General features: G+C 30.8%; 2 protein-coding genes across 2 annotated transcripts in view; both read left to right on the plus strand.

Annotated features, from left to right (window-relative positions):
* LOC131006325 (receptor-like protein 9DC3) overlaps positions 1-14,468 on the plus strand; it is an 84,269-nt gene that overhangs the window by 27,200 nt on the left and 42,601 nt on the right. The gene's annotated exons all lie outside the window — the stretch shown is intronic.
* LOC131006326 (receptor-like protein 9DC3) lies at positions 4,989-13,405 on the plus strand. Its single transcript, XM_057933536.1, has 5 exons — positions 4,989-5,591; positions 7,643-7,714; positions 11,013-11,084; positions 11,359-11,430; positions 12,030-13,405. Exons 1-5 carry the CDS (start codon positions 5,498-5,500, stop codon positions 13,328-13,330), a joined length of 1,611 nt encoding a protein of 536 aa, XP_057789519.1. The 5' UTR covers positions 4,989-5,497; the 3' UTR covers positions 13,331-13,405.

Here is a 14,468-nt window from a genome sequence, read left to right on the forward strand (position 1 = left end):
CAACCCAATCAACAGAACTTTCTAATCTATGACTGGGTTGGCCGAACAAAGAATCGAACTTTCTAGATAATCGAACTGAATCTCTTTCCAAAATTTACATTTGAACAAAAACAACTCACATTTTCTGGTGGTACCAGAATAACTAAAATGATGAGTTGTAGCAAATGGATGTATTATCCCCAGAAAAATGATTCCTTCTATTGCTGCTGCCACTGCACTTTCAGCCTACTCGCCCTGCCCTCGTCGCCCCTCAGCCACCTCACTCGGGACCAGATTTGGATGCTTCCTTTTGGCGGATGAGATTCAGTATTTCATAATTTTTTTTGTACCACGGACTCTCACTATTATCTATTATTGTCAATACTATATAATTTTTTATGAAAATTAAATTTGGTATAATAATGTGAATAGTACTTACCTATTATATCAGAAAATTGAAATTAAAATAGATTATCATCATAATAATAAATTATTAACTAATAAAAAAATTAAATAATTAAAAATAATTATATATCCTAATTAAGTATAAAATCAAAATTGAAGAAAAAATTATTTAAAAAGTAAAAAAAATAAAATTGGGCCAATAATATGATCTAAATAAGGCACTCGGTTCGAATTTCAATTCACAAAAAAAAAAAAAGCTTATCAATTGTCCAAACTTTCATTCTAATTTTTTTTCGCACTATCAAAAAAAATAATGGCCGAATATGACTATGTGAGCCCTATGGGCCGGGCTGACATGGTTTGGTAAGAGTTCAGCCCAAGACATAGTTTGGTAAGAGTTTAGCCCAACTACAAATATTTACAACACATATAATTTTTTTTTATTTTACACCAAGTTATCGAATTGATCTCTATTTCAATTTGGTCTACGATAGTCCAACAAAGAAATTTTTTTGTAATACATAGAAAACATTATTATAAATATAGAGAAACATGGTTGCATTGAGGAAGTAGTTGATGTGCCATGTCACAATATTTTACGTGTCCCACTATTAAATTTATTAATTTAAATTATAAAAATTCAATTAAAAATAAAATTGATTATATTCGTTCAAAAAACTACATAGCTTAATTATATCAATTTTAGTAACTAATTCCTCTAAAACAAATTTCTTGTAACTAATTAACTATATCCCCCAACGGAATAATATAAAAAGTAATTAATAAATAGAAAGTTAAACTATAAAACACGAGAAATTAAATAAAGAAAAAATATGGAAGAAATCTTACAAAATATTAGTGGAACTCATATAAAATATATTTTTCTAGGTATATGACTACATAGATCACTTTTTAATTGTTAGTAAATGTTACTCCCTCCATCATGTAAAAATAGTCATAATTTTTTTATGAAGCGTTCTAAAAAAAATAGTCATATTCTATTTATGGATACTATCCTACAATAAATTACCCTCTATATATTAATTTATTTACCTATTATGTCATATGATGGGACTCTTTCTCCATTCATAATATAATTAATTATTATTATTATTAATAGTGTGTGTGTTGGCCTAGCGGTAGGAGGTTAATGCCCAAGACCTGAGGTCCTGTGTTCCGAGTACTCCGTCGCGCGATCTTTGAATTTCTTTATTTAATTATGTAATTTATCAAAAAAATATTATTATTAATACTATCTTTATGATATGAACCTTTCGCCACTCATAACATACTTTATAAACATATTTGACCAATTTTATTAATATTTGTGTCACTCCCTCTTAGAACTAGATATTTGTACATGATCAATTATCATCCTAAGAGAGAAGAAAAGGAGTTGGTAGAAATAATTTTCTCTCCAATTATTACCAAAAAGCTGAGCTCTGTGCTGTCTTAATTTCCACACGTCTACTTTTGCAAATAATCACACACCACTCAACATTCACACGTCTACTTTTGCATTCCACCTCGCTTTAATAAAGACCGAAACGTGTGGTTTATAATATCTTAAGGATCCTCGTTTTAATAGCCCGACTTTTAACGATGAATTTTATCTAGGGTGTTGTAACATTTGGTTTCAGAGCCAATCACATACTTTGATTTGGGTGCATTTTATATCGCTTTAGGGTGTGTTTACTTTGATAGTAAAATTTTCATTTGAAAAAGATGGATAAGAAAATGTGAGATAATATTATATTTTTCTCTTTTTTTTTATCATGTGTTTACTTTGTTAGAAATAGATGGATAAACAAATTGAAATGTTGGAAAATATTTTCACACCCTCCCAATAGGATAATATTATCCAACATTTGTGAGAAAAAGAGTGAAAAGAGGTTGTCCGAATAAATTTTCCAACATGATCGGAGAAAATTATCCATCATAGAAAATATGTGAAAATGATAGAAAATATACTTTTTCTAACTTTTTTTTATCAAAGTAAACGCACCCAATATAAATTTTTTATCAAAGTAAACGCACCCAATATAAATTGAAGCATGTGATTTGTAACACAGCATTTTCTCTTGAATATACTAAAGCAATGTCTACTCTATGCAAGGGCCCACCCTTGCGGACAACAACTTTTTATAAAGAAAAAAAAAGGGTTATCACCAAGAAAGTTGTTTTGCAATTAATAATATGATAAATAGAAAACGTGACGGGTTTGAGGTCTTCTTTGCCGTACACGTGGCGCACAATTATATGTTGGCAGTGTATTTGAGAATTTTGAAATAAAAATAAGAATAGAATTTAAGAATGATCAAATTAAAATAATAAAAATATAAATTATCCAGTGTTTATTTTTTACAATTCACTACTAACATATGATCTGCATGCAGTGATATTTTTCCACTTTAGGTGGTGTTGTATTGTTTGGTGCTGAGGTCTCACACATAGGGCGTTTCTTGCTTGCGTGTGGTGATGTTTTCCCATCGTTTAGGTGGTGGTGAGGTCCCGCCTGCGTGCAGATTGCATAATTGATTATAGGTTTGGGTGATTTTAGGTTTTAAACTCAAATTCGCGACTATGGTTATTTTTAATTGTGAATTCTAACTTTAAAATTTGAATTCACAACCTATATTCGAGTTGTGAATTCATCGTGAAATTGAGAATAATAGCAATACACACTCGATTAAATTAAATCACATTTTATTACAAAAATATGGAGCCGAGGTGGACGCCACAAGTATGGAGCCGAGGGTGGAGGAGAGAGAGAAAATAAAAGTGAGAAGATTCAAAGATATGTCGCCCTTTAGCAACCAAAAAAAAAAACTCCATTGTTAACCTAATATTTTCAATTCAACTAACGTAATTCATGATATTCAAACGTTCAGTTCACATTTAAACCAATCAAACCAGTAAGTTGAGGATTAGCCCTGATGGATAAATGTTTAGTTCAAAAAAGGTGAATTAATTCATCATTTCCCAAAAATCAAGAAACTCATTTCAAACTTGTATTTTGCATTGACTAGTAAATAAAGTAGATAAGTTAAGAAAAGCTTCGTCTCATTTTCCAATGGGAAAACAAAAACGCCGCAAATAGTGTCTGTTGCTTTCGCCTCAGAATTCAATGTTGTTAGATTTGATGCACTATGGTATCAAACCTTTATTGCTCCTTCCTCCCTTAAAAGGCCTTATAAGGAAGAGGGAGTATATTGTATCAAACCTATCATACACCTAAATCTAGATTTGATGCACTATGGTATCCAAATATAAAAAATTCATTTCAAGCTTTGAGAATTTCATATGAAACGTAGAAGATGGTGACAAATAATGTATTTCTCAAGAAAATAAAGTTAAAATTGATTAGAGAAGCTTCCCTCATATTTCCAAAAAAATGTGAAAAATTTGCATTCCAGTTGACTTAGACTTGACTTGTAAATAGACTCTGCTACAATTATTTTAGATTTGAATATAAATGTCAATTGGTAGGCTTTTTGTTTTCTCACACAATTAGCACTCACAATATGGATACATTTCCCACATTTTTCCTTCTTTCGCTACTCTTATTGTTTTCATGTCTTAGCCTTTCTGCTGCACAGAACATAACTCAAATCAAAAGTGATGAATCCATACTTCTTGCTTTGAAATCCCACATCACTTCAGATCCTCACAATATTTTGAAAAATAATTGGAGCAGTGGAACCTCTTTTTGCACGTGGAGAGGAGTTACTTGTGATTCACGTCGTAGCAGGGTGACTAAATTAGACATCTCGGCTATGGGACTCGAAGGAAGCATTCCACAGGAAATTGGAAATCTTTCTTCACTCGTTTATCTTGATATGAGTAGAAACTCTTTTCATGGTTGTATTCTTCTCTATCCATTTTTAAATCTGTAGTTAGTAGAATCTATTTTATTTATATGGTAATTCTATCAGGTCGGCTACCAAAGGACATTTGCAGTCACAATAACCTTCAACGACTCAAACTACTTAGCCTGAGGTGGAACAAATTGGAGGGAGATATACCATTGAGTTTGGGTCAATGTACACAACTTGAGATTATTTACTTGTCAAACAACAACTTTGGTGGAAATGTCCCTCGAGAAATTGGGAACATCACACAGCTTAAGGAATTAAGCCTTAGTAGGAACAATTTGAAAGGTATGCTCTTGTCTTTATACTAATAATTTAACTTAAATAGAAAAAATATTAATTTATTTGACTTATTTTTTAAAATAAAAATAAAATTTAGTTATTTTATTGTATTCTCTACATTGTAGTTTTTTATAATTTTTTGTAACTTTTTTAGCTTTATTAAAAAATAAATTAAAAATAAAAGATGCAAAAAAATAACTACAATATAGATAATACAATAAAATGACTAAATTCTATTAAATTAATTGAAATTTTTTCTATTCAACTAAATTGCGGGTGACCAAAATGTGGATACATAGATTTATTGAATCTAATAACCATTATAGGTTCAACAAGTTTTGAAAGATCACGTTAAGTACTCAAAATATCACAAGAGATACATACATACATTCATTTAATTTCATATAGTTGGACAATATATGTTAATTTACATTTCATAATTGATAAGATGTATGGATATTTTTATTTTCATTATTTGAATTTTTTTAGTCCCACCCTTGTAATGGGATATTAGCTCACGTAATAGTATTTATGAAGGTCTTGAGATATCCTAAAATCTTACTTATGTTATTTTTATTTATCTAAGATAATCGTAAACAATAATTATCAACACACCTTTTGTTTATATCCACAACTTCCCCCATTGACGTTCACATTTTATTTCTTCGAGTTTATTTCTCTTCGCCGACCGTCACCAAATTTTCTTTGGATTAAAATATTGGCCAACAATCACTTTAAGGCGTACTAATTATATAGTACGAGTAATATTTATCCTCAATTTCATATAATTAGAAAAAGCACATCACTAACTTTTTTTCTAATACTTATGATTTTGGAGTTCATACTATTTGTAACATATCATTATACCTTATTCAAATCGAGTTATCATGACTTAACACAATTTCACAGGTGGTATACCGAAAGAGATTGGTAATCTTAATAATCTAGAGATATTAGCCATGAGTTCCAACAATCTTAGTGGACCATTTCCAAGACAAATTTTGAACATCACAAGTCTCCGTTACCTATTCCTTCATGGCGCCTCTTTAAATGGTATGTCTGCACTACTCTTTAAGCCAAAACTTTAGTGAAAGAGTTTGGTATATCGTAACTAACCATTAGAATTGGAAAAAATATGTGATACACATTTAGTCTTATGCTTAAGTCAAAGTCTATTGCCTGTCGTGTAAGAGATGATTATATTTCCCTCTCAATCGATTTTTGAAAATTATTGCATCCAAGAAAAATAATTGAAAGCAATTTTCCATATAGAAGATGCCATTAATTTTTTTATAGTTAAGAAATTTAATTATTCATTTGTCATTCCATGAGCCTAAGAGACCCGATTACTTATTGCAAGATATAGCACCGAAAATCGAATATACCAGCTTCAAAAGAGGTGAAATAATAATAATTTTTTTAAAAAGTTGCGTAATATATTTTCCCGATAAAAGAAAAAGGAAAACAGACTCTAATATTTTGAAAAATAATTGGAGCAGTGGAATCTCTTTTTCACATGAGACTTGAAGGCAGCATCCCACTTGAAAATGGAAATCTTTCTTCGCTCGTCTATACTAGGAATTTAACTAGTTTGATACCTTACTATTTCATTTCTATTGATAATTCAGAAATAGGTTGATAATGTCATTTGGTTTAAACGTAGATTTTTGGGAAAATGGCAAAACTACGGCTCTTGCCTCTAATTAATGATATTTTTCGGTTCCTCGGTAATGTGATGTATATATAGCTAAGCAATTTAATTATTCTTTTCTCATTTGACTTTCAACTTTATTAATACTGATTCTTTATTCAGATGTTCAATCTAACAATAAAACCGGTCATACACCGAAATCTAGATTTGATGTATTATAGTCTCCAAATATAAAAATAAGTTAAATATATTAATTTTTTTTTTCTATTTAAGTGAATTGTGGGTGGCCACAATTTGGCTATTTAGCATTACTCTTTACAGTTATATCCATCGTATGAAAAAAGATGATTGTTAGTACACATGATGGGCGTTAATGTTATGGGAAAGTATAAAAAGAAATCTAACATTGTGAGAGATGAGCAGTAACAATGCAAGGGATGAAATATGAATATATACTTTTTGCATGAGCAATATATCTTGTGATCACAAGATATATTGCTCATGCATTACTGTGGTGGGCACTTATTTATTATTATTATTATTATTATTATTATTATTATTATTATTATTATTATTATTATTATTATTATTATTATTATTATTATTATTATTATTATCTCTCTCTATTCTTGACTCAGTTTGCATCGAGTAACTAATTAGAAAAAGCACACCAGTAACTAATTTTCTAATACTAATTATGATTTTAGTTTGGTTAGATTAACTATATATGACTCTGCATTGATAAACCGTATGATTTGATAAAAAAATGACTTTTTAATTTTATTTTAACAACTGAAAACCAATTTGTAAATATCAGAGGGCCCACTTAATTGAAACCATTGCCAAGCCTAAATTGAACCGAGTCAAAATTATTTGAATTGAACAATTACCATTTAATATTCACCTAACAATGTATTCAAATTAACAAAAACGAACCATAAAATATAATGTTCTAATACTTATTATTTTTGTGGTTATGATATAATAATCAAATCAGTTTATTTTACGACTTGGCAATTTTGGAGGTGATATTCCAAAAGAGATTGATTATGTATATATTTGGGAATAAGAAATTCCACAATGCTATGAAAACCTTAGCAAATCTTTGGTCATCTATCGTTCAATTATAAATCAGTTTAGTGGTAAAAAAAAAATTAGATGGAACATTACATAAATTATTTGTCATCCATTTCCTAATTTGTTGGTTTTAGATGCATTTGTTGAAAAGATATTTCAAATTATCTGTCAAAGTAAGATATGCGATTTGTCTAATTCCTTTGCCAATGCATGCACAATATGAAATAGAACACGAATGATATTTAAAAAAAAAGAAAAAAAAATAGAAAACAATTTTTTTCGAATTGTGTGACTTAGCTAATTTGTGTCAAAAGATCTGAGTGCTTTACATCTCTATCTTTAAAGTGATTTATATGAAGGGTTATCCAATTTTTAGGTCCAATACCATCCACCATTGGGAATCTATCCAATTTGCGGTTGCTATGGCTCTCTTCCAACAAATTAAATGGTGAGCTTCCATTCTCCATGTGCAACATGACATCCCTTCAAATTCTTATTTTCTCAAATTACAGTTTGGAAATCTTTGGACATATTTCATCTAAATGCAAATCACTTTAGTGGCCCCATTCCATCAATATTTATGAGAGGGTGTATTTTTTAGTCTAACAATTTGAGTGTTAATAAATTGCAAGGAAATTTATCTCTACGTGTGTTCATATAAGATATGCTATTTGTCTAATTCCTTTGTCACTCCATGTGCAATATGAAATAGATTTATATATAAAAAAAAGTTGAGTAATATATTTTCTCGATAAAAGAAAAAGGAAAGCATACTCTAATATTTTGAAAAATAATTGGAGCAGTGTAATCTCTTTTTCACATGGATAATAGAGTGACTTATTTAGAACTCTAGCTGGGGTATGACTTGTGAGACTCGAAGGCTGTCACAACCCGGCCTAAGCTAGTGTATAGTTAAGCCGGGGAAAATGTGACGGGGAAAGGGAAAAAGAAAATGAAAAATAAAAGAAGTATTCAAGACTAATCACTAACCTGCTTAAACAATAATTTACCAAAATATTTGGCAATCATAAGCAATCTTTTCAAAACTCAAAAGCAGACAACTCACAATAACATAACGACAAGTTGTCTTAGTGACTTAATTTTCGAAGCTATGAATGGAAATCATCCCACTAGAGATTGGAAATCAGTCTTCACTTGTTTATCTTGATATGAATGGAAACTCTTTTCATGGTACTATTTCCTCTATCTATTTTTAATTTGTTGTTAATAGAATATATTTATTTATATGGTAATCCTATCAGCTCGTGTGATATCCCGACTTTTCTATAAGAAATATAGAAGATCTTTACTTAGTTTATTATTGATACACGTCCATTTTTAATAAATTATGTTATTCCAAAGAAATTTTACAACTTTGACGTTCATGATTTTTTTTTTAGAAATTATTTGATAGTGTCATTCAATTTCATGCTTTCACTACCTTGTTATGCCATTTTTTTAAATTATGCTTTATTAATAATTTAGTTTTTGAAATAATTCAAAAATATGGAAAAGAATTTTGTGTTGTCTATATTTTTTATAAAAACTATTTTTGATTGAATGATATTTTTATCTAAGAATCAATAGAATACATGTTTTTATTGAAGAAGACCCTTTCATAAAAAATTTAAGAAAGTGGGCATTTTTATCTATTAACACTTACTTTTATCCATCTAAACTAATCCTCAAAAATAAGTTTTTATAATATTTTTGATGAATTAATAGTTATTTGAGTAGAAGTCAAATTTTGTGGCTCAATGATTTGACTTCCACGCGGCATTGTCACATAAGTCAAATAATGACTTGCAAATTGAGTTGTCTTGTAAATTAATACTTTATCCGTTCCATAAAAATGTGCATCATTTTTTGTAGCACGAGTTTTAATAAAATGTTAAATAAATGTATTGGGAGTTGAAATAGTGATTGATTTTATTAAAAAATAAAAATAAGAAATAAAAAAATTAGTGGTGTAGTAGTGTCTAAAAATGACAATGCACACTCTTATGGGTCGGAGTAAGCCAGTCTCCAAAAATTCTAGGCTCACAAGAACAGTTTTAGATTTGAATATAAAGGGCATTTGTAGGCTTCTAGTCTCCAAAATTCTAGGCATATTTTAAATCAACTATTACTCTCTTTTTAATTAAAAAAAAGATTAATAACGATTTTTCATTTTTCTCAATAGTGATTCAAATCACTAATCTATTAATTGGAAGTGGAGAACTTTACCAATTGAGTCACACTTCATTATGAAATTAATTATATACTTATAACTTTGCATGACTATATGTGACTTTGAATTGATTAGATATAAGTTCTTGCACATTAATCTTTTTGCAATAAACCGTATGCTTTGATTAAAAAAATGACATTTTAATTTTATTTTAACAATTTAATACCAATTTGTAAATATCAGAGGGCCCACAAAACTTAATTGATATTGCTCATGATTACTTTGGTAGACTCTAAACCGAATTATTGACCACAAGATATATTTCTCATGATTACTACGGTGGGCTCTTATTTATTATTATTATTATTATTATTATTATTATTATTATTATTATTATTATTATTATTATTATTTCTCTCTCTTTTTCTATACTTGACTCGGTTTACATCGATCTAATTAAATGGAATTGTTTACAAATTAGCCCATATGACAATATATATTCACTTTCATATAATTAGAAAAAGCACACCACTAACTAATTTTCTAATAGTAATTATGATTTTAGATTGGTTAGATTAACTATATATGACTCTCCATTGAATAGGTTAGATATAAATTCTTGTACATTAATCTTTTAGCAATAAACCGTATGATTTGATAAAAAAATGACTTTTTAATTTTATTTTAACAACTGAAAACCAATTTGTAAATATCAGAGGCCCCACTTAATCGAACCATTGCCAAGACTAAATTGAACCGAGTCAAAATTATTTGGATTGAACAATTACCATTTAATATTCACCTAATAATGTATTCAAATTGACAAAAACGAACATTAAATATAGTGTTCTAATTATACTTATTATTTTTGTGGTCGTGTTATAATAATCAAATCAATTCTTTTACGACTTGGCAATCAAAGAGATTGATTATGTATATCTTGGGAATAAGAAATTCCACAATGCTATGAAAACTTTAGCAAATCTTTGGCCATCTTTAGTTCAATTATAAATCAGTTTAGTGGTAAAAAATGAGATATATGAAACATTACATAAATTATCTGTCGTCCATTTCCTAATTTGTTGGTTTTAGATACATTTATTGAAAATATATTTCAAATTATCTGCCAAAGTAAATGGTGAGCTTCCACTCCATTTACAACTTGGCATCCCTTGCTATCTGCAACTTGTCAGAAACGCTTGCAAAACTTGATCAGATCTTTAGCTTATTTTGTTTTGTTCTCATATAACTAATTTATGCTTAGTTAGATAAATACTCTAACAACAATTGGATTTTCTATTTCCAGCCATATTGGATCTTCTATTTTCTCAATGTTAACACATGATTTGTTAAATTATGATGTCATCAAGTATACTTGGTGTGCATGTCTTCGTGATACAGGGAAATATAAGATTTGTAACAAAATATATTGTGTGCATTGCTAATTGATTTATACTTTAAAGGCATTTAGCAAATAATGAAGTTTGAGCGTATGTTTTCAAGTACAAAACAAAATGTCTTTCTTACTATCCTCCATCTTTAAAGTGATTGAAATGAAGGGTTCTTCAATTTTTAGGTCCAATACCATCCACCATTGGGAATCTATCAAATTTGTGGTGGCTAGACCTCTCTGACAACAAATTAAGCGGTGAGCTTTCATTCTCCATCTGCAACTTGATCGGATCTTTGGCCATTTTTGTTTGAACTAGTCTTTTTAATGGTGGATGCATGCGATTTGTCTAATTCCTTTGTCAATGCATGCACAATATGAAATAAAACACGAATGATATTAATAATAAAAGAAAAACATAGAAAACACTTTTTTTTGAATTGTATGACTTAGCTAATTTGTATCAAAAGATTTAAGTGCTTTACATCTCTATCTTTAAGGTGAATTATATGAAGGGTTCTCCAATTTTCAGGTCCAATACCATCCACCATTGGAAATCTATCAAATTTGCTGTCACTATACCTCTCTTCTAACAAATTAAATGGTGAGCTTCCATTCTCCATGTGCAGCATGACATCCCTTCAAATTTTTATTTTCTCAAATAACAGTTTGGAAATCTTTGGACATATTTCATCTAAAGGCAAATCACTTTAGTGGCCCCATTCCATCAAATATTTATGAGAGGGTGTATTTTTTAGTCTAACAATTTGAGTGTTAATAAATTGCAAGGAAATTTGCCTATACTATTTGTCTAATTCCTTTGTCACTCCATGTGCAATATGAAATAGAAAAGGATGACTTATCTAATTTTGAATCTTTGAATTCTCAACTTGCTAGGTTGTTCTCATTTAATTAGCTCGTGCTTAATTAACTAAATACTTTAACAATAGTTGGATTTGTTGTTTCCAGCCATATTGTAACTCTATTAATTTTAAGGATCAATGTTAGCAAATGCTATATTAAATTTAGATGCCATTGAATATATGAGACATGCATGGGTGATATAAGAATAGAAGAGGTAATTTAATTTCTATCAAAATACTTCACGTGCATAAAATGTATTTCTTCATTGCCATGTTTTTTTTATGTATCCAGATTGTCTCTAAAGCAATATAAATCTACGTTGACTTCTCAAACTTCCAGGTCCAATACCATCCACCATTGGGAATCTATCAAATTTGGTGTCACTAGAGCTCTCTTCCAACAAATTAAATGGTGAGCTTCCATTCTCCATCTGCAACTTGACATCCCTTCAGTTTCTTCTACTCTCAAATAACAGTTTGGAAGGGACAATTCCACAATGCTTTCGAAACTTGAACAAATCGTTGTCCATATTTCATTTAAATGCAAATAACTTTAGTGGCCCCATTCCATCAATATTTATCAATGGGTGTAGTCTTTGGTCCATCAATTTGAGTGGTAATAAATTGCAAGGAAGATTACCTAAATCCTTAATCAATTGCAAAAGTCTGAAGGGTCTCGATGTTGGAAATAATAGAATACAAGATGAATTTCCGTTTTGGATGGAAGCTCTTCCTAAGCTTCGAGTACTCATATTGAAGTCCAACAAGTTTGATGGTAACATGTCGCTGCCTGCACGAAGCAACCTTCCATTTCAAAAGTTGCAAGTTTTAGATATATCTGACAATGAATTTGTGGGGTCTCTCCCTCAAATATATTTCAAGAACTTTAGAGCAATGATGGATGTGAAGGAAAATAAGACAGATCTAATTACAAGTAGAGATGATGACTCTTTTCAAGCGTTCCTGGAGATGACAGTCACCTTGAAAGGTTTGGATCAGTTATTGAAGAGACTATTGAAAACCTTTACAACCATTGACTTATCCTCCAACAATTTCTCTGATAGTATTCCAGATTCCATAGGTAATCTTAATTCTTTGAGATACTTGAATTTGTCGCACAATAATCTCATGGGACACATACCTGCATCTCTTGGAAATATAAGTGTGCTTGAATCATTGGACTTGTCATCGAACAAATTGGATGGAAGAATTCCAAGTGAATTGACGAGGTTGACATTTCTTGCCAAATTAAACCTTTCAATGAATGATCTCGTGGGACAAATACCACGATCTAATCAGTTTTCCACATTTGAGAATGATTCATACGTGGGAAACTTGAGATTGTGTGGAGTTCCGTTGACGAGAAAATGCAACGAGGAGAATGGGCAGTGGATGCAGCCAGAAGAAGAAGATGATGAAGATGATGAGTACGGATTTATAGATGGATTTGGATGGAAAAGTGTGGTGATGGGATATGGAAGTGGAATGATAGTTGGAATTGGAATTGGTTGTTGCATTATTCGATTTGGAAGGCCAAGATGGTTGGTGGAATTCTTTTTTGGTGTTGGATATACATACAACAAGAACAAGAAGAAGAAGAAGACAAGGAAGAGAGCTACTCCAACACAAAGGAGAAGTTGATTCAAGACAAATATATATTATGAGCTTTTCTTTCTTGCTTTTTTGTTCTTTTCCGGATTTCAGATTGTTGTTTTTTTATTGCTACTTGTGAGTTTGTGCTTTTGAGTTTATAAAATGTTGTTTATGTTCAAATTTGCTAAGTTTAATTTTATCTCATTTAAAATAGTTTTGTGATGGAGTCTCGTTATTAGATAAGCATTTTTATTCATGTGGGCTTTTTGTCGAACACTTGGCGGACTGATTTTCGCTATTCTTACTTCACCGGAAAATGGAGATTTTACTTCGTCTACGGTGTCGTTTTTCTCGAAATCCGGAGTGTGTGAAATACTTGAGAGATCTCTGACAACTTCAACTTGGATGCATTTTAGATCTTGGCATTCAAATAATTGAGATTGGATATATCATATAATCCACCCAACTTTGGATTGATAAATGATTGTAAGCTGATTTATCAATCACGTGTCCAATCATGCAAACCAAATATTTTATTAAGGTAAATTATTTTATCAATCATGCGTTACCACTCAAACCAAACACCTCCTTAGATTCTTGAATTTGTCTACTTGAATTCCCTTCGTCTCTTGGAAATATGAGCATTCTTGAGTCACTGGAGTTGTCATCAAATAGATGGGATGGAGAAATTTCGAATGAGTTGATCAAGTGACATTTTCCACTTCTCTGCTGGACGTGGATGGCCGTTCGAGGCGGAGCTTCTCGCCCTCATTATTGCGCTGGAACAGACGGTTGTTCATGGTTGGGGCTATGTCTGGATTGAAACGGACTGCACTTACTTGGTTGATCTCTTCTGCTCTCGTTCGGACACCGTTCCTTGGAGGTTCTTCAGCCGTTGGCGTAAGGTACTTTCTTCCATTGCTGGATTTCATATTATAATCACTCACATCTACAGGGAAGGGAACCGAGTCGCCGATTGCTTAGCTTCATCGGTAACGGATGAGGGATACTGGAACTTTGAGGTCCCGGAGATTCACCATTTGGTTCGGGATGATAAGAGGAATCTGCCGTATATTCGGATCGTCAAATGAGGTGCTATGCTTTCCTGGGGTGTGATCACCCGCCTCTTTTGTTGGTTTTTTGCTTGTTTCTGTTCTGTCTGTCAGAGGGGATGATCTTTCCTTTC

This window comes from Salvia miltiorrhiza, chromosome 1 (assembly GCF_028751815.1).
Source record: "Salvia miltiorrhiza cultivar Shanhuang (shh) chromosome 1, IMPLAD_Smil_shh, whole genome shotgun sequence".
Taxonomy (NCBI): Eukaryota; Viridiplantae; Streptophyta; class Magnoliopsida; order Lamiales; family Lamiaceae; genus Salvia; species Salvia miltiorrhiza.

Excerpts from the sequence above, each read along its gene's own strand:
- LOC131006326 (XM_057933536.1), top strand. The coding sequence starts at position 5,498 with ATGAGTTCCAACAATCTTAGTGGACCATTTCCAAGACAAATTTTGAAC. Across the intron at positions 5,592-7,642 it reads TCATGGCGCCTCTTTAAATG|GTCCAATACCATCCACCATT; the intron begins GTATGTCTGCAC and ends TCCAATTTTTAG. Across the intron at positions 11,085-11,358 it reads CTCTGACAACAAATTAAGCG|GTCCAATACCATCCACCATT; the intron begins GTGAGCTTTCAT and ends TCCAATTTTCAG.